General features: G+C 41.0%; 1 protein-coding gene and 1 long non-coding RNA gene across 7 annotated transcripts in view; one reads left to right on the top strand and one right to left on the bottom strand.

Moving 5' to 3' along the window:
* LOC140632680 (uncharacterized) overlaps nucleotides 1-2355 on the bottom strand; it is a 74264-nt gene extending 71909 nt beyond the window's left edge. Inside the window, exon 1 of one of the 2 annotated variants that reach the window (XR_012030314.1) lies at nucleotides 2123-2355. This is a non-coding gene — a long non-coding RNA (uncharacterized lncRNA). The remainder of the gene's footprint in view (nucleotides 1-2122) is intronic. The other variant, XR_012030320.1, reaches the window with a different exon arrangement.
* On the top strand, nucleotides 862-26308 carry C1QTNF3 (C1q and TNF related 3). 5 transcript variants are annotated; one of them, XM_072824976.1, is made up of 8 exons: nucleotides 862-1275; nucleotides 7030-7141; nucleotides 9798-9952; nucleotides 13842-13971; nucleotides 18452-18551; nucleotides 21671-21826; nucleotides 22516-22556; nucleotides 26208-26308. In XM_072824976.1, the coding sequence occupies exons 1-7, from the start codon at nucleotides 973-975 to the stop codon at nucleotides 22523-22525; spliced, it is 966 nt and encodes a 321-aa protein (XP_072681077.1). In that variant the 5' UTR covers nucleotides 862-972; the 3' UTR covers nucleotides 22526-22556; nucleotides 26208-26308. The 5 variants fall into 5 exon arrangements, with proteins under 5 accessions (XP_072681077.1, XP_072681078.1, XP_072681076.1 ...); XM_072824977.1 differs by having other exon boundaries at nucleotides 26205-26307; XM_072824975.1 differs by lacking the exon at nucleotides 26208-26308 and having other exon boundaries at nucleotides 22516-23632.
* Nucleotides 26309-27981: the final 1673 nt, after the last annotated feature.

Genomic DNA, 27981 nt, shown 5'->3' on the forward strand with positions numbered 1-27981 from the left:
ATATAAATAAAAGCAATTTTTAGTGACAAAGCTACTTCAATTCCTTTACTTTCTCATCATAAAGAAGTTAGGACTATCCATTTGTCCTTCGGCCAGATTAATAAAAGTGTAGCAAATAAAATAAATGGTAATGTCTCCATTCTGATCTGTTTGAATCAGTGTGTTTGGTTTGGCACTTTCCCTTTCTTCCATTTTAATCAAGAATATGTCAGAAGGATGAGTAGTCAGAAACAAACAACCTTCTTTTAATACAAAGCAGGACGCTGTATCTTCATCTGGCAATCACTGACTTTAATTTAACCTTGGCTTTTGGAAATTCTGGGGAAAAGGAAATATGACCTAGGATGGGGAAATGCTTTTGCTAAACGGGGAGACTCTGCATGCACCTGAACCTAGCTCGGTGTCCTGGAGTCACCCAACTGCATCTGGAAGGAGAAAGGGGTTATTTTCAGGGGACCACAGTGGGGAAGCATTCATTGCACAAGGCGAGCGCAGGAGCCCTCGGGGTTGCCCTGAACCCGTTTCCCCTGCCTTTTCAGACAGAGCTGATGCAGTTAAGCCCAGATTTCCTGGCAAGCCTGAGGCCAGGTTTTTCCAAAAGGCATCTCAGACCGCGAAGGCACATGTCTAATCACGAAAGCAAACCTCTGGACACATGCGCTCTGTTTCCAGCTGGTTGTGGATGTTTCCTTCACCCTTTAACAAAAACGTGCCAAGGTGTGACATTTATGAACCCCACCAACTGGGAGCTGTGCACACAAACCCGCTTGCCTGTGGGGTGGGAAAGTGATGAATGGGGGCCGTCCCGCCTGGGGAGGAGGACTGCTTCCCTCTGGCATGCCTGCAGCCTTATTTATTACACACCAAAGTATAAAACCGCCCAGCCGGCTGCAGCTCGCATCTCCAGCCCTGGCATTTGCCCGAGAAGCCCCGCCGTCTTCTCCAGGAGGCTCTGGGGCTCTGTTGAGAAACATGCTCGGGAGGCAGCTCGTCTATTGGCACCTGCTGGCTTTGCTTTTCCTCCCCTTTTGCCTCTGTCAAGATGAATACATGGAGGTGAGCGGAAGAGCTAATAAAGTAGTGGCGAGAATAGTGCAAAGCCACCAGCAGACTGGCCGTAGCGGCTCCAGGAGGGAGAAAGTGAGAGAGCGGAGCCATCCTAAAACTGGGACTGTGGATAATAACACTTCTACAGACCTAAAATCCCTGAGACCAGATGAGCTACCGCACCCCGAGGTAGATGACCTAGCCCAGATCACCCCATTCTGGGGCCAGGTACTCGGAATTCTCTTCTAAGGATTACTGTGAAAGCTTAACAAGTTGTGTTGTTCTTTTTCCAGCCGTGATTCTTAGGACCGATGCTTTGGAGAAGTTTGCTGTGCTGCTTGGGGGTGTCTTTCTGGGTTGGGGGGGGTGGTGGGGAGGGCTAGGGAGACTGCCGATCTCTGCTTAGAAAATCAGTCCAGGATGTGGGGGAGAAAGTGTCCCCCCCCCGGGAAAGGAGGAAGTGTCCCTGCTGTGCTATGACCTGATTTCTTTCTTGCCCTGTTGGTGTGGAAAGAAGCGCTGACCTAGGCAGATACACAGATCACTGGAAAGAGGCATTTGCAGATCCTAAGAGAGTTGGATTTTCTTAATCCTTCCCAGCAGGGAGAAGATGCTCTATGCGGTTTTTTTTTTTTCTTCACTTTGATGTGTTAGTTTACTGTGACATTTCATGCCAGGCTTGTTTATTTGATTTATAGTATTCTAGGCTGCTAAGCCTCTGTGTTCAGCCCGGGAACCGTCGAGCTAGAACAGAAAAGGCTGCATGGGTTTAAAGAGCAAAACTTCATTGTGTGATTTAAAGCCTGATGATCACAGAGGACTTGATTTATTTCCCTGGGTGTAAACCCAGCATCTAAGGAAACATCGGTAATTCTTTTGGGGTATTACTGGAGTGAGGTCAGGTTTCAGGGTAGTGAATTGCAAATTGGTGAAACTCAGTTTCGTTTAAAACATTTAAGAACCGGACAAAACGGATTTTGACTTACCTTCTCTGGCAGCTAGCACGCTGAAATCAGAGGAAAGAGGCAAAAAGAGTTACTTTGAATTACAGGAGCTTTGAACAAAGAGGTCTTACCACAAGAATCCACTGAGTCTTTGCATTAAATAGGCCCTGGTGAGGGTTCCTGCAGTCGAGATCTAAGCCCCATCCTCCCACAGACGAAGCTTGGGTTGAGACTAGCGATGTGGTCAGACTGAAAGCCCACACAGCAGCAGCTGGAGATCTGGGGCGGGCCTGGGACTTCTGACTCGGCTGCACAGGGCAGTCACCCACACGGTTCCGTGAGGCTGGGTCAAGACAAAATTGTTTCTTTAAGGAGCCACAAAAGAAATGATAACCTCCAAATACAATCTTACTTTTTTAAAAAAGATTTTATTTATTTATTCATGAGAGACATAGGGAGAGGCAGAGACATAGGCAGAGAGAGAAGCAGGCTCCCTGCAGGGACCCGATGTGGGACTTGATCCCAGGACCCCAGGATCATGACCTGAGCCAAAGGCAGACGCTCAACCACTGAGCCACCCAGCTGCCCCCAATCTTATTTTTGAAAGGCCACTTTTAGAGATTGTCCTTTCATCTGACAATCTTTTTTTTTTTTTTTTTAAGATTTATTTATTTATGAGAGAGAGAGAGAAACAGTGCACAGGACCAGGGGCAGAGGGAGAGGGAGTCTTAAGCAGACTCTGGTGCTGAGTGTGGAGTTGATCGTGTGACTTGATCTCACCACCCTGAGATCACAACTGAACCGAAACCAAGAGTTGGACACTTAACCAAGTACACCTCCCAGGCACCACCCCCCCCACCTATTTTTTTCTTTTTTTAAGTAACCTCTACACCCGCTGCAGGGCTGAAACTCAACCCCAAGGACAAGAGTCATACTCTCTGTTGACTGAGCCAGCCAGGCGCCCCCTCATCTGATAGTCTTCTGGCTGGAGAGTGACTAATGCTACTTTGTATTTTCCTAGTGGTGAAGATATTTTCATTTTTGTTCAAGCTTTGACTTAGACTTTCCATTTCAGTGGAGGGATCTTTGCTGGGCCTTTCCTGGCCTTTGCACTGCGAGCTCCCAGACACAGCAGAAGGCAGATGTAGGTTGTCATTTGTTGTTACTTCTTGGCCACCAGTACCCAGCAGGCCACTGGAATCCAAATTATATTTCTACCTCACCCTACCTTTGGGTCGTAGGCAACCAGCATGCTGGAGTCAGATGAGGGGGGCAAGAAATCACTTCCTGGCTTTTTTTTTTTTTTTACTCAGAGTAGGGGGCTTTCAAGCTCTCCTGGGCTCCTGAAATATTTTTCAAACAAACCCCCAACAGGAAATACTGAGGAGATTTAGAATCATTGATATTCTGGAAATTTTCAATACAACTCATCTGCCAATGGGTATGGAGACACATTGCATTTAGGATTTTACTGTGTCCCCCACCTCTCTTCTTTTAATTCTTCTTTTTCCTCATTCATTGTTTCACCTACAATTTCCTGTGCTTCTACTATGTGCCTGGCTTTTTTGTGGGGGGTTAATGAGCCCAAGCCTATCTCTGGACAGTTCTGAAGGGCTCTCGTGGGGATAAATGAACAGATAATTGAATTCCATGTAATAAACAAAATCTCTGCACAAAAGGCAGTTGCGGAGAAAGTGCCAGAGTAGTGGTGGCCGCTGAGTTAGACCTCAAAGGTGAGACAAAGAGGATAGCTATACATGCAAGAAATAAAATTTAAAAACATGTGGGACGGGGCACCTGGGTGGCTCAGTGGTTGAACATCTGCCTTTGGCTGAGGTCATGATCCTGGGGTCCTGGGATCGAGTCCTGAATCAGGCTCACCAGAGGGAGCCTGTTTCTCCCTCTCACTGTGTCTCTGTCTCTTTCTCATGTCTCTCATGAATAAATAAATAACAATCTTTAAAAAAAAAAATGTGGGACAGCAAAAAGATGAGAGAGCCTGGAAGGGATGGGCGTAGCTGGAGCTCCTGAGCTGTGGGAGGAAGACACAGGATGATCTCAGCGCCAGCCTGGAAGATTCTGTTGGCTGGTCTAAGAGCTCAGATGTTAGTTTGCCAGAGAAAGTTGTGTTTGCTTGTTCACAACAGGGCAACAGGGTGATCTGGTGTGTGTTCTCGGAGGAACACCGGCCATGGGGTTTCTGGTGGGTAGAGTGTGCAGAGATTGGGGGAGAGCAGACCTGGGCTCTTGTTTCCAGGCAGTTTCTTCCTTATCAATCTTTCCTCCTCCTCCTCCTTTCCCCCATCTTCCCACTTCCCTTCTCCTTTCTCTTCCCTCTTTCTTTGGCAAAGGAAGAAGCTGTGGGTGTCTTTCTGAGAAGTCACTCACTAATAGCAGAGCTTGAATCTGAGTAGCTGTCCTATCTCCTCCGTCCACAAAATGGATGGGACTTATCTTAGGGAAAACTTGTGCCTCATATGCTGCTCCTTTGCATGTCTTTGGCTTTCAAATTTGGCCTGATTATGAGAAAAGGGTATAAATGTAAGAGGGTGTATGCAGTGACTCCCTAGCATGTAATTGTCCCTTACATAGATTACCTAGATAACCTCGGAATTAACACATCTTGTCCAACTTGTCCTGAGAGTCCCTCAAAAACTTCACAGGCATTATTCCACTTGACTATATTGCGAAAGACGAGCCAGAGGAACATGTGAAATGCTGTAGAAGGGCTCTCAGGAGATGTTCAACTAGTAGTAACCTGTTAGGGTGCAGCTCTGTGCTTTTGAAGTCCTCCCACGTAGCTTGGACACACTTCCCAGTACTGATTAGCTCTGGGACTGAGCCAGTCCCTTCTCCTGGAGCTAATTTCTCCCGCTCAGATACTAGGCTTTAAGAATAAAATCTTTCTAAACCATTATTTGAGGACTTAGAAAAGACCTTGGTATTTTTGCTTGCTCTTAGAGCTGGAAAGAAATTTCATGACCATTTTATCCAGTGCCCTAACTTAGTGGACAATAATAATAATAATAATAATAATAATGCCTGGGGGGAAGTGACATTACTAAAGCCACACAGAACTGAGACGAGAACTCTGGCTTCCAGCACAGACATGTTCCTAACATTCTTAGCATCTCAGCAATTCAGTTCCGTTCTTTGATGGCTCCCACTTCAGAATTTCCCCCTCCTTCTCCTCCCTTCTTCTTCTCCCAAGCCCATTATTGGCAGAGGCTTGGATTTCTTGGAACTCAAAAAACTGTATTTCACATTAGCAAATTCGTAGCAGGAAATTATGGAGTACTTGCTTCTCCTATTGCATCCTTGGATTAGAAGGTGGGGCGGAGCTGTGGCGTCTGACTTTCCAAGTGTCTGAAATTGCTTGTCTCAGACCGATTGCTTTAGCTGATTTTCTTTTTTTTCTCCACCAGTTTTACAAAGGGTTTTTACAGACTTCCATATCTGTCTAGTGTGGGGTCTGGTGGGCAGAAGACTAGACAGGAGTTGGCGCCGCATTGCGGCCCCTGATCACTTGAGACTTGGGCTCTGAGCTGTTGCAAGAGACTGCTTGGACTATAGATACTCTGCATTTCCCCTGAAGACAGTGGTGGAAGCCTTTAGGGAAAAGGAACGAGGGAGTGAGGGAAACATCCAAGCCGTTTTTGATTAAAAAATAAAAATAAAAACAAAAACTGAAGTCTAAATGTGCAGCAATCCAAAATCTTGACTCACTTTTCTGCGTGGATTTCTAGTGACAAAGAAAACTTGAATTTCAAATTCTTCCTAACTTTCTTCCTCTTCCCATTCCTCCCTCTTTTTCTCCTTCTCTTTCTCTTTCCCTTTCTTTTTCAATGAATCCTTTAGAAACAATATGCTGTTTTCAAAAGACCATTGAGTTATAATTCAAATCTAGGAAAGTTTCCATAAGTATTTTATATGATATAATTTAAAGGCAAGTCACCAGTTTAGTGACTCTCTAAATTTTATGAGTGAATCTAACTCTTCCACTTGATCTATAACAGCTCCTTGACTATAAGCATGAATTTTAGAAATTTTTCTTTCTTTTTTTTTTTAAGATTTTATTTATTTATTCATGAGAGACACAGAGAGAGGCAGAGACACAGGTAGAAGGAGAAGCAGGCTCCATGCAGGGAGCCTGATGTGGGACTTGATCCTGGGACTCCAGGATCACGCCCCAAGCCGAAGGCAAGCGCTTAACCACTGAGCCACCCAGGGATCCCCTAGAAATTTTTCTTTAAATATATAAGCAAGTCCATTCAGTGTCATATTTGAATACATATAGTACCTATTAAGTACTTACTGAAAATTGGTTCGAACGACGTGATAGTCATTTAAAATTTTGAAGTGAAAAAAATAAAATAAAATTTTGAAGTGAAATATGAAACAGAACATGAGGTTAAATACTTATTAAGATAAAGTTGTTTTGAGATGTAGATACTTAATACAGATTTGCTAGACTAAAGAATACTTTGTTTCCTCCATGTCCTAAGACAATTTAAGCATGCTGTCACTGAAAGTGTAGCATTACAATTCAAAATTTCTAAGAACTCTTATCCCAGGATCATGAATATAGAAAGTCTTAATAACTATCTTGGAAGTTGATAATTCTTACCATTTGAGGGTCATCTACCCAAAGAAGCTACATGTGAGGCTACTGGCAGCTGGGAAAGAAAGCTGCCTCCAAGTCCATCCCTGGAAGGGTTTCCTTCTTAACTGTCACCAGTAGCATCCCAGAAATAGGGACAGTACTTCCCAGAAATACTGCCCCGTCCCCTACCAGAGCCACACTCCTTCCACAGAGCATACCCTTCTATTGACCCTCTCGCTTCCTTGACCCTTGGTCATTGGCTGTCTTTAGCTACCATGCCATTCAAACCTCCACCCCAACACCAGCTTTTCTGATGTCCTAGTAGCTGATTGGAGTTGAACTTACCCAAAAGACAAGATCAGAAGACATTCACAAGTCCTAATTATTCCCCAGTACCATTCATTCTCTGAAGCTTCTCTCTGTGTCTTTTTCAAGTCTCCACAAACCGGAGGACTGCCCCCAGACTGCAGCAAGTGTTGCCATGGAGAGTACAGCTTCCGAGGCTACCAAGGTCCCCCAGGGCCCCCAGGGCCCCCTGGCATTCCAGGTAAGGATGAGAGAGATGCACTGTTTGTTGCCAGCCTAATTGTGCACTGTGCTGAAAGAGGAGCCAGGCGAATCTAAATAATTGGGTTCAGGGGATCCCTGGGTGGCTCAGCTGTTTAGTGGCTGCTTTTGGCCCAGGGCGTGATCCTGAAGTCCTGGGATCGAGTCCTGCATCGGGCTCCCTGCATGGAGCCTGTTTCTCCCTCTTCTTCTCCCTCTGCCTCTGTGTGTGTGTGTGTGTGTGTGTGTGTGTGTGTGTGTAATAAATAAATAAAATCTTTTTTTAAAAAATCGAGTTCACTCATGTGTGATCCAAAGGTTGTACATGGAAAACCCAAAAGAGAGTTTGGGAGGGGACTGTGTTTACAAAGCCCATTAGGTGGAACAATATACCATAAACTCTTTAGTATTTATTAGTTATCTCACTTGCAGATTCCCACAGGTATTAGGCATCTTGGGGCACCAGATTTACCCATGGGGGTGGGAGCGCACTTCACCAGCATGGAGTACAGAACTATGGGATCTTACTGGATGTACTCTTGTCTTGGTGTTTCTACCATAACGTGCTTCATGCAACATACTATATCTAACTTTTAGGGAACTTATGGAGTGAAGGTGGAGAAGAGAGGAGCGCCTACTGGGCTGGCTACAGCCATCTCCATGGTGCCATTTATCTGAACTACACATCCTTCTGTCTGATTCTGTGTCTAGCTCAGTTTTTCTTCCCTTAGTCTCAGGGTCTGCCCATGTTTAGCTATCTCTTGGTTGACTTTCATGCCTCTCTTGCGCTCATAGGAACATTTCTGGGCCCCAGCACCACATGGTGGTCTGGGAAATGAATGTTGTAGGGCTCCATTGAGCCATCCTACCCTATTGAGTGGGCCCTGGGCATGCGAGGTTCTGAAAACTGCCTCATATCTGGGGTCAGCCAACGAGAGGGTAGCCCAGAGCCTCTCTGTCTTAGGACTTCCAACTCCACCTGAGGGTTAATTGTTTTCCTCTTCCCTGGATGATCAATTCTCAGAGTTTGACAGAAGTCTACTTGCTGTTTTCTCACTTACCTCATTGATGTTAACACTTACAAATTAGTTTTAATTTTTAAACATACTTTTAAGTGGCTTCTCTTATGAAATCAAATTTAAAATAAGAAAACGTTCTGTTAGACTTTATTTTTTTATTATTTTTTAAGATTTTATTTATTTATTCATGACAGACTCATAGAGAGAAAGAAAAGCAGAGAGAGAAGAAGGCTCCATGCAGGAAGCCTGACGTGGGACTTGATCTCGGGTGTCCAGGATCACTCCCTGGGCTGAAGGCAGCGCTAAACCGTTGGGCCACTGGGACTGCCCCCTCTGTTAGGCTTTAAACAATGGCTACTGCCTGAGAGTCCATGTCATTGAATGTCAAGGGCGGAAGCCAGCAGGTACAGTGACAGGGGGTAGAGAATACACAGACTTAAAGTCTTCTGAGGGCTACACGCTCCTGAGGTTACATAACAGGCTGGCCTTGGCTAAATGTTTCCCAATCAGAATGGCTTTTTTGTTGGCCCATTAACTTGTAAATACAAAGTTCATCTATCTGGAGGGTTTGCAAGCCTGGTATAGTACCTGACCAAAGGTAGCATGCAAAATAAACAGCCAACCGTGAAATTCAACAAATACAAAATGAAGGTGGAATTGTAGAAATTGTCTCTTAGTGGCAAAGTGAAGGGTTGAAAAGATCATTCAAGTCTTGCTTTTAAAATTACTATCAATGATTTTACATTTCCCTTGGTTATGAAAATGGTGCATGTCATTTATAGAAAAATCCAGAGACAAGTACATCGTATGACACAAAAGCCACCCATGTTTCATCCATTCAGAAAAAAACCACTAGAAATATTTTTACATAATATATAAATACTATTTACACATAATATCACACTATCTCTACTGATTGATAACTTTTTAATCTAAAAGTATCATGAACATTATTAAATGTTATTAAATATTTCTCTTTAGCATTCTTTTTTTTTTCTTTAGCATTCTTTTGTGACAATATAACATTATTTACTGGGATGCACCTTTTTTTCTTTTTATTTAGCTCTTCCAGTACTGGTGGACACTTAGGCGGTTTCTAAGCCCTGCTATTATAAATGATACTTTGATCATCAGTTCTCACAATTCTTCATCCAGTTCTTGCTTTATAGGAAAAACAGGCTTCAGGTTTTGGAGACTTGAGCAGCTAATCTGTCTTCTGCATCCCAAGTAAAAGAGATCCCATTTGATGATGTCCCCTTGGCTGTGTTCTGGACAGTTTCCAAGTCTTCTTTTGCAATTGAGATCAAACATTTTTGTTCATTTATTTATTTTTTAAAGATTTTATTTATTTTATTCATGAGAGACACAGAGAGATAGAGACAGAGACATAGGCAGAGGGAGAAGCTGGCTTCCTGCAGGGAGGACTGATGCAGGACTTGATCCCAGGACCTGATGCAGGACTTGATCCCAGGACCCTGGGATCACCACCTGAGCCAAAAGTAGACACTCAACCACTGAGCCACCCAGGTGCCAGAGATCAAACATCTTTGAAGAAAGGGTCTGTATTTGTACAACAATAGATGGTCAGTGGGAGTGATGGGGGCTTTCTCCTGTGATGACTTCTGCTTATAATTTAAGGAAACCATGGAAACAATGGCAATAATGGAGCCACTGGCCACGAAGGGGCCAAAGGTGAGAAAGGAGACAAAGGTGACCTGGGGCCGCGAGGGGAACGAGGGCAGCACGGTCCCAAAGGAGAAAAGGGCTACCCGGGGATCCCTCCAGAACTGCAGGTAAGTCACTGTGGGCATATCTCCATGTGACTCCTACACTGCCCTGACCCTGGCAGTGAGGAAGTCAGAAGGCCAGAGTGCCTCTCCGTGCCCTCACTGATGGCTGCTGGCCCAGGTGCCCGGGTGCCTGGGCAATGGGGTGCCCAGGTGCCCGAGTTGGGATCTGCTCACACCCATGCAGGGTGTTCACAGGCAGCCCATGCTGTTCAACGACATTTTGAAATCCTTAAGAAGTTGAAATTCAGCTCCCTCCTTGGACCAAATACGCAGCAACTCTGCCTATTGGCTAATGTCTCCTTTTCCAAATCAGAAGAGATGGTAAATAAAAAGGTTTTTGGCCACTGAAATATGTAAGTCTTTAGATGTATACATGGAATGTGTCTACTTACGATATTTTATTTATTTTGCTACATTTACCAATTTATTTATTTATTTATTTATTTTTTAAAGATTTTATTTATTTATTCATGAGAGACACACACAGAGAGGCAGAGACATAGGCAGAGGGAGAAGCAGGCTCCCTGCAGGACTCGATCCCCAGAAGCCAGGATCACGCCCTGAGCCAAAGGCAGATACTCAACCCCTGAGCCACCCAGGCATCCCACATTTACCAATTTAAATCACATATATGAATATTAACATATAAGTATTGTTCTCAATCAACTCAAGATTTTGTGGCACTGTTTTTATTTAGATATTTCTCATTAGCATCTTCTTTATCGCTAGAGACATTTTATTTTTGAGTCATCCATCCTAGTTTAGGTTAGACTAGATTATATTTATTTCAACTTAACGTGTTTTGGATCTATTTATGAGGCTATAATTGAATATTTTGTTATCCTAAGCTTACATGCTCATTTGTCTATTCTTTATTTCTCTTCTGAATGATTTTCAAAATTCTTGTTGCCAATAACATCTAAAACTTGCAAATGCAAGGCTAGGTAACCAAGAAAATTACTAAGTCTTGCTTAGTTATTTATTTTCTGGCTGATATTTTTTAAATAGATTTTCCCGAGGGATCCCCATCTCAATAAAACTAGCATTTATTATTAAGCTTGTTTTTGGCTGATATGAAACAGTAAGCATGGTTGAAGTAAAATACAGATCTTCCTCAACTTATGATGGGGTTTCGTCCCAATAAACCCATTCTAAGTTGAAATATCATAAGTCAAAAGTGCATTCAATATACCTAACCTAAGGAAAATCATAGCTTGGCTTAGCCTACCTTGAACATGCCAGAACACTTCCATTAGCCTACAGTTGGGCAAAATCATCTAACCCAATGCCTATTTTGTAATAAAGTGGTGACTTTCATGTAACTTATTGAATACTCTACTAAAAGTGAAAACCAGAATGGTATGTGGATAGAGAATGGTTGTAAGTGTATCATCTGTAATTGACCATCTTGATGGCGTGGCAAACGGGGAGCTGGGGCTCGATGCCCCTGCCCAGCATCACAAGAGAGGATCTACTACATATTGACAGTCCAGGAGAAAATGCCAATTAAAATCTGAAATAAGGTTTCTACCGAATGCGCATTGCTATGGCAGCATCAAAAGTTGAAATACTGTTAAGTGGAACCATCGACAGCTGCGGGCTGTGTGTAATTGAGAGATGATACCACAGCATGAGAGACTTTTAAAGAACCAGAATACAGAGATGCCCGTCTGAAAGATCAATTGGGGGCCTTTTATTTGGGCATTTCCAACAGTTATTTGACCTTGGATAAATTCCATCATTTTTCTGGGCCTCGAGTTTTTTTAAGTAATAACCTAAAATATCTTTTATGTTTCTCTAACTGCTTTTGAGGTTTTATCATTTGCACATGAGTGCCGTTTAATAATTTTAGCAACCTGGGATCAGTATGCCAGCAAAATTACAAAGAAAAGAAGACAGGTGCCACTTGGCCAGGTTAAAGGTGTCTAATGAGATGGATGATAAACATTCCCAAAGCTAGAAACTCTAACTCCAAACCTGTGATGGTGATACAAGGGCCAGGGGGCCCCAGAGTAGCCAGTTTGATGGAGCACACCCTAGGACATTATTAAATTGCTCCGTCAACTATTTTACCCTAAAACCATAATGTAATAATCTGGGAGAACCACATTCACATGTTTTAAAGGAGGTGTGATGAAGGAGCAACGTTTGGCCTCAATCAGCCTGTAAAGAAGGGTGACTTCCAGGCCCCTCCATTCCCATTTCCAATTCCTTCCTCTGGTGTCATCCCCCTCCTTCCACTTCCTTCTGTGTCCACAGCCCTCGTGCTGTCTTTCTGCCTGTTCAAATCCTTTCCCTGTTGATTCTCCCAAGCCTGCTTTCCCGAGTCTTCTGAATCTCAAATTATTCCCTTCCTCTCCTCTCTCACCTCCTTTCTAAAAACTCCCATTCACTGAAGACAGGTAATCCCAGAAGCCGAAGAATTTATTGATCTAACTCATACTCAGAGTGACTCATTTGGATGGGGGATTGGCATTGATTTTCAAATGTGACTGTTCAATAGTGGTACAATTCCACTATGGGTATTTTCCATCAAGGATTTCTTTTTCTTCATCTCAATTCTGACACTGCGTACCTGGAGAAAGCGTCAGATGCCAAGGTTAAAGGCTCAGCCCTATGAAGATGGTAACCCCCAACTTCAAGACTCTACTCGCAAGTCCAGGTTGCCATCTGTGCTTCTGACCTGCTGGCTACGAAGGGGAGGCTATGAACCCTCCTTGGGATCAATTAATGTGCTAGTGGGAACTTAGACAACATTGTACTTACCCAATCACTGGTTTATGCTAAAAGCGTATAATTCAGGAACAGACAGATGGAAGAGGTGCATAGGGCAAGGTTTGGGGAAAGGGGTGCAGAGCTTCCATGCTGTCTCAGAGACGAGCACTACTTTCCTGCACAGTCACATGTTCATGAACCTAGAAGCTCTCTGAACCCCTTCCTTTTACGTTTTTATGGAGTCTTCACTGAAGAAGCAGGATTGATTAAATCACAGGCCATTGGTGACTGAACTCAATCTCCAGCCCCTCTGCCCTTCATGGATGTGGTGTGGGACTGGAAGTTCCAACCCTCTAATCACCTGGTTGATTCCAATGGCAATTAGCCCTCATCTTCAGATTACCGAGGGGCTTTTCAAAAGTCGCCTCATTAACATAACAAAAGACTCCTCCATCTCTCTAAACACTTAAGATATTCCAATGGTTTGAGGAACTCTGCCAAAAGCTAGGACAAAGACTAAATGTATATTTATTCTAAATCATAATATCACAGATCTTTTGGGGAAAAAATAACACAGAGTGAACAAACTTAAAAGGTTATTTGGCTGCAGGCCTTCTCAGATCCTTTAATATGCTAATGTGCATTTAATAGCTATAAGTAGATTGCATCCAAATTTTCCCAGTAATAGAATTTTAATTTTTCTTTTCTTTTCTTCTCCCTTCTCTTCTTCTTTTTTTTTTTTTAATATCTTATTTACTTATTTATTTGAGAAAGAAAGCAAAAGAAAGGGGAGTGGCAGGCAGAAGGAGAAGGAGAAGCAGTTTCCTCGCTAAGCAGGAAGCCCAATGAGGGGTCATCCCAGGGCCCTGGGACCATGACCTGAATTGAAGGCATATGCTTAACCAACTGAGCTACCCAGGCACCCCGAGTTTTAATATTTTAAAAAGCATTTTGAAGTCTAATGCCTCGAAACACATGGTCAGAACTATTGATATACACTATAATTTAATGACTTCATAGCATACAAATGTTAGACATTACCATGATTTATTTCATTCTCTTTCTGTTTATTTCCAAACTCGCTGTTACGAATAATGTTGAACTAAACTTAATTTTGTAAAAACCTCATGTCTTTAAGATAACCTTCCTATTAACCAACTACCAACCCTTTATTTAGATTGCATTCATGGCTTCTCTGGCAACCCACTTCAGTAATCAGAACAGTGGGATTATCTTCAGCAGTGTGGAGACCAACATCGGAAATTTCTTTGATGTCATGACTGGTAGATTCGGAGCCCCAGTATCAGGTGAGATGTAAAAATGAGTGAATGACTGAATTAAACAACTAGCGATCTAGAAGGAAGGACAGAAGGAAGATAGGAAAGGGGTGAGGGAGTGAGGGAGGAAGGAAAAAGATGAAGGAAGAGGAAAGAAAGAAAGGAAGACACCAAGAAAGATGAGAATTCTTTCTGATTCCAGTTAAAACAATCGGCTCATGCATAAATTTCTGTTGGATTTCAAAGTAAATGAATTAGAATTTAAAAAGACGAACACATTTTTTTTAAATGATAACCATGGTTACTAAGATTTTTAACTCCAGTTTGAACTGAAGCAAATAATCCCTAAGAGGGCATAGTTACCTCTGACTTTAAAGCTCCTTCCATCCTAATTCTCACAGTTTAAATGAGTCATGACAGTGTCCATGCCTTGCCGCCACCCTGAAGAAGGCCTGATCCTTTGAATAGTTTTTTTTTCACTTTGAGTTTTTTAAATTTCTTGAGCACTTCTGTATTTGTTTCCTATTGCTGCTCTAATAAAGTACCACAAACTAAAGACCTTAAAATGATACCCAATTATTCTCTTGTAATTCTGGAGGTCAGAAGTCCAAAATCAGTCTGACTGGGCTAAAGTCAAGGTAGAGACGATGCTGGTTCCTCTGGAAGCTCTAGGGGCTTGCCCCCTGCAACTTTGAGAGGGCGCTGACATTCCTTCTCTGTTCACCACATCATGTCAGTCTCTACTTCCTTGGTCATGTCACCCTACGTCCTTGTCCCTCAAGGACCATGTGATTACCTTGTGCCCACCTGGTTAGTCCGGGATAAGCTCCCCATCTCAAGAGCCTCAATTTCATGAGACCTGCAAAGTCCCTTGTGCTATGTAAGGTACCATTCCCAGCTCCCGGGGATTTTAGGCCTTGGGCAGATTTGGGAGTATGGTTCAGCCCCTACAACTTCCTTACTTTCGCAGCCACAAGCTGATCATTCTGGGTAGACTTTTCCTGCTGTATTTTGAAGAGGTGAATATAAGCTTCTTTTTGCTCTGAATAGTTTCTTTAAATTATATATTCAAAAATAAATTTAAACACTGTTTTTTCTTCTCATTGTTATACTAAGGTGGGGTGGCATTGGGAGTTAGAAAATCAGGCAGTGAGTGGGCATGTTCTCGATGGGATATTTTTGAACTATAATAAGACTGATGAAAAGCTCACTAGATTTTTATTGCCATCATAGAACAGCAATTCTAAACAATGTCAGTGATAAAATACTCCTCCCCTTTGGGGCTGATCACTTACAAGCACCCCCTCTTCCCTCCCCCTGCCCCTTAGTACAGCACCAGCTAACTTTGGAAGTTTTGTTGGTTTTGGTTTTACTTTTCTTCATCTGATTTCTGTACCTATTATTTTCTCGAATTTCTTGATGTTTCTTATTTCCATTTCGTGTTGTTTGCTTTATCCATTACTATTCTTCATGTCCTTAAGTGCATATTCTGAGGATGAGTTTTCCTTTTTGCTTCTTCCGATTTCTTCTGTCTTGTGTCTGTGATGCTTTCTTTACTTTTTCTATGTCTTACGTTACTCATGAGTCCCAGTTTCTCGTTCCTTCTCCTGTCTGGACATTCTTGCCATGAGTTCTTGCATCCTGTTTAATAATGTTCTTTCATAGAGAGATTTGCTTCATTAAATATTTTAAACTCAGAATGAAATATTTGGTTACAGTTTTCATCTACTACATGACAACATTTCTTCTTGGTGAGTATTCCTCCTCTATTGATAGCTTTTGCTCTTCTTTTCTACATTCTAAAAGTAACTGATGGTTGAATGAGTTGGATTTCCCTAGACTTGCAGTAGTTTCTACATAAGGGGGTGGGACTTCAAAATACTTCCAGGCTTGGTGCCTCCTGTGTCTCCCTCTCTTGCTATCAGGGGACTCACTCTGGTCTTTTAACTATGGCCCTTCTGTGTGGCCACACTTACTTACTATGGCCCTTCGGTGTGGCTTACACTTACTCTAGGCCACACTGGGTCTGGGACGACTCCTGAGACTAGCCTTGCACTTGCATTTCTCTTGCCTTTATGCCTTTAGGAGCCTTGCGCAGGAAAGAACTGCCTCCATGCCTGCTGTCTGTTGCATTTGATAGACTTACAAGTATTTAAAGCTTATTCATTTTTTTCTGTCTCCTAGTTATACAAAAAATGGATTCTTTCTGATGTTTGTTTCTGATTCTCCTTCTCTATATGGTATCCACAAGGAAGAGAGGACAATTATCATCAACACAATGGCCCTGTTAAATTTGACACAAGTGCTTTTAACACCTTGATTTAGTTTTCCACCCAGCTGAATTCAGAAACAAACGGGCATTTGATGTGATAGAAGCAATCTTCTTTCATCACACTTCAAGCAGTTTTAAATCTTCTTATGTGACTCCTGCTCTGAAAGTTTATAATTTTTCTGTAGCTATTTTGTTAAACATTATCTAGGCTGCAGTTTACATACACAGATGGTTCCATTGTTTTCAAGGGCTTTATTATTGAAGCTCAAAGATTTGGTAGTTTTTTAGAACTCTCTTGGGCCATCATTTGGTAACAACCATCATTTTCCTCCCACTTTAAACCTCATCCAGTAGATGACAAATTAATCATTTTCTACTCTTCGACTTTGGGAGTAATGAGACAGAAGGCTGATTTTTGCAATTATAGTAATGCAAAGACCCTGAAAATTAGAGCCCAAGTGTGAGGCCTCTGCTTTCAGTATCTTCCCTTGCAGAAGAAAGCCATAGGTGGATATGATATATATTCATTTTTCTATTTCCACCTCCAGGCATTCATTTATTCCCCATCTGCTTTTTTAGTCTGCTCTAACATGGTTCTGCAATCTATTTTGTATAGTAGCCAATATTGTTTCTGGAAAGCAGTATCTTTTCTTGTCATTTTGATTCCAGCTTTATCTTCTTGAGGTACTGAAAATTGTCATGTGCTTGTATATGTGTGCATGTGTATGTGTCTAATTCGTTGTGTAAAATGTAACAACCTATAAACACACATAAACTACTGTCTCCAAGTCCTCTAATTTTGATCTGCCTTTAACTTTTCACCTGTAAACTTATCTCTAGACATAATAATGGGTATGACTGATTTTTATATCAATTCCTTTACTCTCAGCATATTGAAAATGCAAGCCTGGCACTAAATGAAGCATAATTACACTCCTTCACTTAGTTCAACTTGACTCAGAAGCAGGTGGTTCCACATGGTGTACCCTTATACCTTCTTACTTGATTGCACCTTTGAGAAAGAGCATAGAACTGTATCATGCTATTTTTTTTTTAAGATGTTTCTGGGTTTTTCCCTTACAAGGCCTGCAGCTATGACCCTCCAAAAATTCATACATTGAAAACCTAATGCCTAAATTAATGGTATTTAGGAGGTAGGGCCTTTGGGAGGTGAGTACCTCATGAGGGCGGAATTCTCATGAATGGGATTAGTGCCCTCATGAAGGAGGCCCCAGATAGTTCCCTAACCCCTCCTGCCATGTGAGGATACAATCAGAAGTCTGTGATGTGGAGAAAGATTCCCAAATGACCATGCTGGCACTTCTGTCTCGGATTTCTAGAAGAAATAAATTGCCATTGTTTCTAAGCTACTCATTCTGTGGCATTTTGTTATAACAGCTCAAATGAACCAAGACAATGTCATTAGTTAAGAAAAGGTAGCATGGAGATCCAGAAGAGCTCAATGATGTATTCATTCATCTTTATAAAATGCACTCTCAAATCCCACATCATTTGGAGTTGGGAAGATTTTCCTTTCTGTGAATCTCTCTGCTATCGTATTCTTTTTCATCTCACAATAAAGGTCTCTACACTGGCATTAAGAGTGCGTATCAGGTCATATTCAGTTCCTTTCTGTTAGGTGGCCTAGAATCTTACTAGAAAACTCACATATTTTAAAATACCTTGATCCTTTACAAATGAGAAGGATCCATTTAGTAGCAAAGACATGCTGCTGAGTCATAGTTGATTCTTTCTCTTTATTGTACATAATTTCATCTACTTACAATGAATAACATGATAAAACTATTTCTTCACTGATAAACACAAATCTGCTAAAATACTTCTTATCTCTGGCTAACATCTCTGTGCTAAGTGCATTCATCCATTGTGATGCTATCCAGGACTCATTGTTAGGCCACAGAAGTCATGTGTCATCCACACAGGGCACTGTACTTTGTCCAATATGAGTCCTGTTAGCTAATGATAGTTAACTGACACCTAGGAATAGCAGGTACCTCAGTTATTAGGGATACACAGTATACACACTGAGAAAGTCTCAAAAAATTTAAAGTAATTTGAAGGTGAGAGCAAATAAAGGAACATTGATACAAATAAGGGCCAAGAAGAGCATAAATGCCATATAGAACATAAACAAAAAATGTAACGTCATACAGTATATCTCCTGGTCTTTGATGTACAACATATCAATATAAATAGATAAATACTTGCCTTTTTCAGGTGTATATTTCTTCACCTTCAGCATGATGAAACATGAAGATGTTGAAGAAGTGTATGTGTACCTCATGCACAATGGCAATACAGTCTTCAGCATGTACAGGTGGGTGGTCTTTATCATGGGGATCAACCGTGCTGCCATTGCTTACTCAAAGGATGGCAAATGCCAGGGAGTGTTTAAAAATCAATATTCCTGACTTATCATCACCGAGAGCTCCCATATACCAATATGTGGCCAGATTATAATTACTATTTGGGAAGAAATAAATCTGATGAACTTGAGAATAAGCAGGTTGATAAGAGGTCTTGAGCTAATTACTAGCAATACTTCCCATAACTAATCATTTGTATTCTTTCCTTAATTCATAATTTATTTTCTTCTTTCTCAGTCTTTTCTTCTATTTTCCTACTTTCCTACTCCCTTTGCCAGAGTTTAGCCCTATTGATGGTGTTCTCTACTATCTTCCTCAACTGGCAGGTAGAGAGTTGGCTGTGGGCCCCTCTTTTTAGGTTGTGTTGCTTCTCTGATATTTATCTTAGCAAGATGGCCCTAGAGCTTCTTGTAAAAAAAATTATTTTAGGGCACCTGGATGGCTCAGTTGGTTGAGTGACCCTCTCTTGGTTTTGGCTCAGGTCATGATCTCATGGGTCTTGAGATATAGTTCTGCATGTGCCTCCTCACTGAGCAGGAAGTCTGCTTGGAGGGTTCTTTCCCTCTGCCCCTCTCCCTACTTGCTCTCATGAGTGAATGAGCTCACTCTCTCTCCCTCTCTCCATCTCTAGAATAAATAAATAAATCTTTAAAAAATTATTTTGAAAAGAAATATTACAACTTGTTCTGATATAAGCTTAGGATGTGGGCAAGAGGCAGAGACCCAATAACTTTCCCATAACTAAGTGGGTGGTGAGTTATCTATGAAAAACTCTGTGATTTATCCCTGTCATTTTTGATGACTTGGGAGGATTGCCATTTCTTCTAGAGCCTGGCCTCTAGTAGGGGGTGTATTTGAAAAATCAAAAACGAGAAAGACAGTAGATGAAAGTTCTGCAAAAAGGAGACTCAAGGGGCACCTGGGTGGCTCAGTCAGTTAAGTGGCTGCCTTCAGCTCAGGTCATGATCTTGGAGTTCTGGGAGGAAGTCCCACATCTGGCTCCCTGATTGGTGGGGAATCTGCTGCTTCCTCTCCCTCTGCCTTTCCCCGCTGCTTATGCTCTCTCTCTCTCTCTCTTTCAAATAAATAAATAAAATCTTTTAAAAAGAGAGAAAGAGAGGGCAGCTGAGTGGCTCAGTGGTTGAGCATCTGCCTTGGAGTCCCACACTGGGCTCCCTGCAGGGAGTCTGCTTCTCCCTCTGCCTATATTTCTGCCTCTCTTTCATGAATAAATAAATAAAATTTTTTAAAGAGAGAGAGACTCAATATGGTGGCTCAAACACTACAGAGCTCTATGTTGCCTGACCAGTTCCAGGATGGGGAAGGACAGGGCAAGAAGGGTGGAGGAAGGGTTGTGTGGAGGTCAGGAGGGAGGAGCTCCATCTGAGTTTTGAGAGATGCAGACTGGTGAAAGCAGTTCTGTCTCCTGTAAAATTGTCATTGCCATGCTCAGAAGGAGAAAAGAGCAACAGTCCTGCGAAAATTTTTATACATCACACATTCTATTCAGAGAATGCAGTTACATTATTCCCCACTTCCAACTCCCCTTAACCAATGCAAGGGAGGCAAAGAAATGTAGAGCTCCTCCTCTAGAAGCAGGGAAATGGAGTCTGGTGGACAGCTAGGCTTCTAACTCCTCTGGCAATCAGGTATCTGGTAAATTCTTCTTCCTACATTTAGAATATACATCTCCCCATCTCGTCCCCTGGAAGATGACCTAAACTGCAGTTCACACATCCAGCTCAAAACCCCAAGTCTTAGGAATGAGCAATTTTTAACCAAGTCAGCTCTCAGCTGTCTTTCTCTTTGGCCCCTGATTCTGTCCTCTGGGAGGATCTTCCTTGTTTATTTGTCTCCACATAAAGGTGAGTAGATTTTTCCTGGGATTTTTCATAGCCCACTTCCTACTGGTGCAAGTTAGAGGGCTAAGAGTACTTAGTCAAACACCCCAAGCCTTTTATAAGCCAAGTTTGGGTTTCTGGGTAATACCATTTCCTCAGAAACTTAGCAGCCTTTGGTTCCATTTGCTACCAGTCAGGTATTATGTGTTAGGAAACTACACTCAAGATTCTTTCTCTGACATAGTTTTTCAGCCTGTTCTTTTCTTGATTCCTTGTCTTCACACCCTCTGGTCTTGACTAGTGGTAGTCAAGGCCTCCTAAAACTATAGTTTTAGGTAGAAAGACAATATCTTTAATCAATCAGGTTATGCCACAGGCTGTGTCTATTAGATTGAATGAGAAGTCTTCATGGGACAACATCAACTTTATCTCTGCTCTCTCTGGTGTAAAAGCACTTGGCTTTTCCAACCCTGTTAAGCCTCAGCTTTCTAGACTCTCTCTGCTTCGTGTGCTTCAGACATTTCAGGTTTTGTCTGAACTTGTCTCTGGTAAAAACATTTTATTAAAAGCAGTATTTTGGCTTTTCTAGTCACTTCCTTTCTTTGGGGGTGGGCTTGGTAGACATAAGGCCTGCTTTCACGTTGTCAGATGTTTTCCTAAATGTTTTGCCACAGTACGACATGGATCTCCAGCTTTCAAGCCCACCATATTTGTTTCCTCAGTGTTCTCTGCCTGACCATGAGCCAACACAACATATTTTAGGTTGGGTTATAGCAGAACTCCACTTCACTACCAAACTTTAAATAAGTTAGGGTAGACTAAACTGCTATAACATTAACCCAATGGCTTAAACATAATTACAATCCTTTTCTTTTCATGGAACAGTCCAGAGTGGTTGTTCCAGGTCAGGGCAAGTGAGAGAGAGCTTCCCTGTACATAGTCTTCAAGAACTCAGGCTATAACACTTGGCTTCTAAGGTCATTCTGGTCATTGTCATTAGCATTCCACATAGTCATAAATGAGGAAGAAGCAAGGAGAGGTGTTTGGGACAGTTGTGCTGGCCAATCCCATAAGTGGTACATGTCATTTCTGTTCACATGCCATTTAGAGAACTTAATCATGGGACTCTAAGTGCATGAGAGTCTGGAGGAGAAGGGGAGGACATATTTTGGTGAAGAAAGGTGACTGTCTACTGCAAAGACTAGTTGGTGCCTTTTTTTCCTTTGTAGCTATGAAACAAAGGGGAAGTCGGATACATCCAGCAACCATGCAGTCCTGAAGCTGGCTAAAGGGGATGAGGTTTGGCTGAGAATGGGCAATGGCGCTCTTCATGGGGACCACCAGCGCTTCTCTACCTTTGCAGGCTTCCTGCTCTTTGAAACCAAGTAAATATATGAACAGACCAGCTCTACCTTTGGGAAGACTTATGGCTGAGCTGGTTTTGTTATGATCTGAGGAACATTAGAGTTGAGGGTTCTACTCAGGAGCTCAGAAGAAGAATCCACAAAACGGTCTTCTCAAATGACCTTGACTAATGTTCTCAGTACCTTTGCTCTTCCCTAGCATCTAAAAAGGAATTTGATACAGGTTGGAAGTCATTGTTCCCATCAAAGAGGTCATTTGCAAAGATTTTGGCTGCTCTGTTTTTAATTTAATAGCAACTTTCAGGATCCTGAGGTTTGGGGTTCATCATTCTTTATAACATTTCAGAGAACAGGGTGCAGTGATTAAAATGGGGCTGGGCAGGAACAAGAGCATTTGCTAAGACCAAGTTACCAGAAACCTTTGTAAAGCCTAGACTGGGAAGCAACACTTTGATCCAGTGGGTCAATATTTATGAATAAATATAGATATTTTTAGTAATTCCAGATAGCTTTTAGATAAAAGGAAAAAAAGTATTCACAATGCCCATAAATAATGGATTCCTTCTTTATTTTTTTTATAAGAATACTGCTGTAATTAAATCTTGACTTGTAATGGCCTATATTTTTGGATATAGAATTTTCTTGCAATCCAAAATTAGTTTTGTCAGATCTGACTTATTATATTGACTTTTTTCTGTTGTGTTTCTTAGATTACAATAGATCTTTGACCCAGCCTGCAGAACCAGCAGAGGTGAGGTTACATCCCTATATACAGATATAGTGAGCTTCTTTTCTCTCAGTTTAGAAATTACCCCAATAAACTTTACACACACTGACATGTCATTTGAAGGAGCTGTAACCTCAGTCATTTTTTTATTTTTTATTTTTGTAAACTCAGTTATATTGAAACTAATGGATACAAAATATAAGGGCATTCCATTTTGAAGACATAAAATCTCTTAACTTTTTTAAAAATACAAAAATGATATGACTTTTTTGATTACCATATTTAAGCAATACTTAACAAAGTAGCTCTGCTCCTTTACTTTTGCCTATCCCTCCCCAGAAAGGACAAGTTCAGAAGATAGTACCCAAAATTGTTTATTTTAAGCAAAGGAAGCATCATTGGAATTACCCTGATGTCAAATCATATTTAAAATGCACTAGAGAGGTACCTACCTGACACCTATCACTTAATGAATTCCCTTAGAAGCAATTAGCCCTTAATTTATTTTCTATGACAATTTGAATTTCCACAAAGCCTTTTAAACTATGGGTTTTGTTGTATTGATTACCCCCTATAGCTGGAAGCAGAAAGAATTAGGGCTGCCCTATTAGCTAACTTAGTGTGCTCCATGCTCACTTTTCTTTGACCTTTTCTTTTGATCTATAAATATTTTTATTTTTATTTTTATTTTTATTTTTTTTTTTTTTTTTTTTTTTAATATTTTTAAATTCTTCCTGACCAGCACAAGCAATGCTATTTTAAAGTGAATGGATGTTAGCCAAAATGTTCTTGATTGGTTGATAATGTTTTTGTGATTTTGTGTATGTCCTCTGCTGTGTGGTCATGGGTGTTACTACTTTCAAACATCATTGATATTTTGTAAAAGTGTATTGTCAATAGACATTTGAATGTTGCATGTTGCCCAAAGGGATTTCATGTCTAAAGAACATACACTATTAATAAAGTGATTTAGAAGAAGATATTGGCTTGGCTTTAGATAAAACTGAGGCAAGAAAAATGTAAAAGCATGGTATGGAAATAAACATACTCTTGTTAAATGTATTGTTTTATAATGTTCTTAATAAAGTTGAATAATCATACATTGGAATCACTATGGTTTGTTGACATGAAGTTAAAATATTTTCATGTAGATGATGTAAACAGCCATACATTGATAATGTGGGCACAGAGCATGGTCATTTGTCTACAAAATACTCCACTTTTCTGTTATTCCATTGTTATGACTTCAACTCTTTGCAACTCTAAGACATTGATGTTTGGAAGTCTTTTTTTTTTTTTTCTCTTGAGATTTTATTTACTTATTTGAGAGAGAGAGAGAGACGGAGACAGAGCATGGGGATGGGAAGGCAGAAGGAGAGGGAGAAGCAGACTCCCCATTGAACAGGCAGCCCCACATGTGCTCAATCCCAAGACCCTGGGATCATGACCTGAGCTGAAGGCAGACACTTAACTGACTGAGCCACCCAGGAGCCTCTGATGTTTGGAGGTCCTTTAGTAAAATATGAATATCTCTAAGGGAACAGGATCTTCATCACATAAATGAGGTCTTTTGTGTTGATGTAAATTCTAATTTTCTTCTTAGTAGAGACACCCAGTTTGGTTGCAGGCAGGCAGAAGGGACTTTGGGCTTGTAAATAAGTCCTGGGTATAAAAAAGAGTGATTAGTAAGGAAGGTAGGGGAAGGTCAAAATTGAGTGTTCCACAATTTTACCTATGACCAGAATTGTATCTGGAAGACTAATTTTACAAGTCTTCATAAAATTGAGGATCTAAGAAGGAGATAGTAGGTAGTTATCATTTCAGAAACCAACTTAAAAAAAAAATCCTTTACCTATTTCACTCACCGCCCCCCCTTTCTGGCAATCATCAGTTTGTTCTCTGTATTTGTCTCGTTGGATTTTTTTCATTTGTTTGTTCATTTGTTTTGTTTTTAAAATTCTACATATAAGTGAAATCATATGGTATTTGTCTTTGTCTGAATTATTTCACTAGTATGATACCCTCTAGATCCATCCATGTTTGGGATGCCTGGGTGGCTCAGCATGATCCAGGATCCAGGAAGGGGTCCCACATCGGGCTCCCCACATGGAGCCTGCTTCTCCCTCTGCCTATGTCTCTGCTTCTCTCTCTGTGTGTCTTTCATGAATAAATAAAGTCTTTAAAAAATAGATCCATCCATGTTGTCCCAAATTTCACCCCTTTTAAGGGCTGAGTAATATTCCATGGTATGTGTGTGTATACACCATGTCTTCTTTATCCAATCATCTATCCAGGGACATGTGGGTTGCTTTCATATTTTGGCTATTGTAAATAATGCTGCAATAATCATAGGGGTGCATATATCTTTTTCAATTAGTGTTTTTGTTTTTGGTAAATACCCAGTAGTGGAATTATTGGATCATATGGTATTTCTATTTTTATTTTTTTGAGGAACTTCTATATTGTCTTTCCCACTGGCTGCACCAATTTACAGTCTCAACAACTGTTTCAAGGATTCCTTTTTTCCCTATATACATGCTAACACTTGTTATTTCTTGTCTTTTTAATTCTAGCAATTCTGACAAGTGTAAGGTGATACTTCATTGTAGTTTGTTTGTTTTTTCCAATATTTTATTTATTTATTCATGAGAGACACAGAGAGGGAAAGGCAGAGACACAGGCAGAGGGAGCAGCAGGCTCCATACAGGGAGCCCGATGTGGGACTCGATCCCGGGTCTCCAGAATCAGGCTCCGGGCTGAAGGTGGCACTAAACCGCTGAGCCATCTGGGCTGCCCCTTCATTGTAGGTTTGATTTGCATTTCCCCCCAACAATTAGTGATGTTGAGCATCTTTTCATGTGCCCATTGACCATCTGTATGTCTTTTTGGAAAAATGCCTATTCAGGTCCTCTGCCCATTTTTTTAAAAAAAGTTTTTATTTATTTATGAGAGACAGAGAGAGAAAGTGTGAGTGGGGAGAGAGGCAGAGACAAAGAATCTCAAACAGACTCCACACTGAACATGGGGCCCAATGCAGGGCTTGACATGGGGCTTGATCCCATGGCCCATGAGATCATAACAGGAGCCAAAACCAAAAGTTGGATGGTCAACCTGCTGGGCCAACCAGGCATCCTCTTCTGCCTATTTTTAGTTGGATTATTATTATTATTATTATTATTATTATTAATTATTTGGTGTTGAGTTGTATCAGTTCTTTACATATTTTGGATATTAACCCCTTATTGGATATATCATTTGCAAACATCTTCTCCTATTCAGTAGGTTAACTTTTTGGTTTGTTGTTGGTTTCCTTCACTGTGCAAAAATAGTGACATTTTTAAAAGAAATACATTCTTTCACTAGTTATTTGGTTATTCTGAAATACTGTTTTATATGGAAGACAAGACAGATGCTTGATTTTTTTTCACTTTTACCTATCAATTTTTAGAATAATGAGTTCGTGCCCTAGAAATCCTCAACAGTGATTAAAAAGATCTCTTAAAAAGCATTATTATTAACTTATGATGGTTTTTCATATATATAATGTATTGTTTCAATGCACTAGAGTCATTATTACAATTTAATGGCCCCATCTTAATTGTCAGTAGGAGGCCCTTCAAGTTAGTACCTTTTTTATTTTGACCCAGAATCAGACTGGTGTAAATCTCTCAGCAGGGCAGAGGTGAATGGAAATTTTGTAGACCTAGACCTATATCTCACAGTTTCATTCTTTGACCTTGGATGGGACTCCAGTGGCCCGGATTCAGCACCAGCAGGTAATTATGTAAGCTACTTGACATCCTTCCAATGAATTTCATGGTATTTAAGCCAAGAATCCAATTGATCTAAGAGTAAAGGGCAGAAAAACAGGGAGACAAGTTAGGATAAGATGGAATACAAAAGCAAGTTCAAAAGAGTGACTGCAATGTAACATCATTTATGTAAATTAAAACTACAAAATATAGTATATAAATAGTATAACTATAGCATCAGCAAATTTAATAGACTGTGGACCATATATCAAAATCATGGGAGTGCTTGTGTCTTGATTGGTGGAGTGAACAGGACCGAAGAGATGTAACTTTAGGTGGGGGGTGGGGGTGGGTAAAGGAGATTTTAGCTATGGAAGGAGTTACAAGCAGCTGGCCTGTGATCTACTGATTCCCTTTAGTACAGGGATGACTTGGGGGTTAAAAAAAAAGCAGGTGACTCTCCTTGTCAATTGTACCTATTATATTTAGACACCCTGGGTAAATGAATGATATTTTCTAGAAGGAAGAGAACTTATCTATTTAATACATCTAACAGGATAGCCCTGGCCATAGGATTACTTATGCTAAATAAGCCCAGAATCTAGGAAGCATGGTTCCAGAACTAAGTAACTCTCTGGAATATAAAAGGAAGTCTGTTAGGTACCTGAGAATCTCACTAGAGACCTAAACTATAGACCTAAACTATAGCAAGAGGGTATATTAGTCTGCTAGGGCTATAACAAACTATCATAACTCCCCACTCCCAACCCTCTAATTAGTTATATTAGTCCCCACAGGCTGCCATAATAAGGTACTAAAGGCTAGGCAGCTTAAACAACAGAAAGCCATTTTGTCACAGTTCTACAGGCTGAAAGTATAAGATCAAAGTATCTGCAACTTTGGTTTCTCCTGGGGCCTTTCTCCTGGGCTTGCAGATAGTCACCTTCTGTTGTGTCCTCACATGGGCATCCCTCAGTACTTGCTTTCTGTGTCCTAGTCTTTTCTTGTAAAGACACCAGTCATGTTAACTAGGGCCAACCCATATGACTTCATTTTACCTAAATTACCTCTTTATAAGCCTTATCTCCAAATACAGTCATATTCCCTTCCGGGAGTCATATTCTCCCTTCCGGGAGCCTGATAAGGGACTCGATCCCAGGACCCCAGGACAAGACCAAGCCAAAGGCAGAAGCTCAACCACTGAGCTACTCAGGCACCTAATATATAAATTTTGAAGGGACATAATTCAGCCTATAACAGAGGTTATGTGTCCAATAGACTGTGGCCATGTGAGATTTTCCAGACCGCTGATTCTGCTGAGCCTTTCCATGACCTGTATCTTTGAACTTACTGTTGAAATTTGGTGCTGGGTAATATCTCTGATTCATGTGAATCTGAGCCTGATTGTTAGCTTAAGCTATATGTGTACCGTTTATTGTTATTATTTTTTTAAGGAACAGTACTCTGAAAGCAAATATGAAAAAAAATAATTGTGCCAGTCTGGATGTCTTCTTTATCATTCTTCACGATTTTCTCTTCAAGTTTTTTTTTTTTTTTAATAAAAACAAAACAAGAGAAGGAGGTGAGGCAGCTTACGTCTGGACAAAGGTAGGAACGTGAGCTGGAGAGCGACAGGCGGGTGTTATACTAATTAAACAAGGAGGCCATTAGATCCATGTGGTTCTACTGCCCAGGCA

This window comes from Canis lupus, chromosome 4 (genome assembly GCF_048164855.1).
Source record: "Canis lupus baileyi chromosome 4, mCanLup2.hap1, whole genome shotgun sequence".
NCBI lineage: Eukaryota > Metazoa > Chordata > Mammalia > Carnivora > Canidae > Canis > Canis lupus.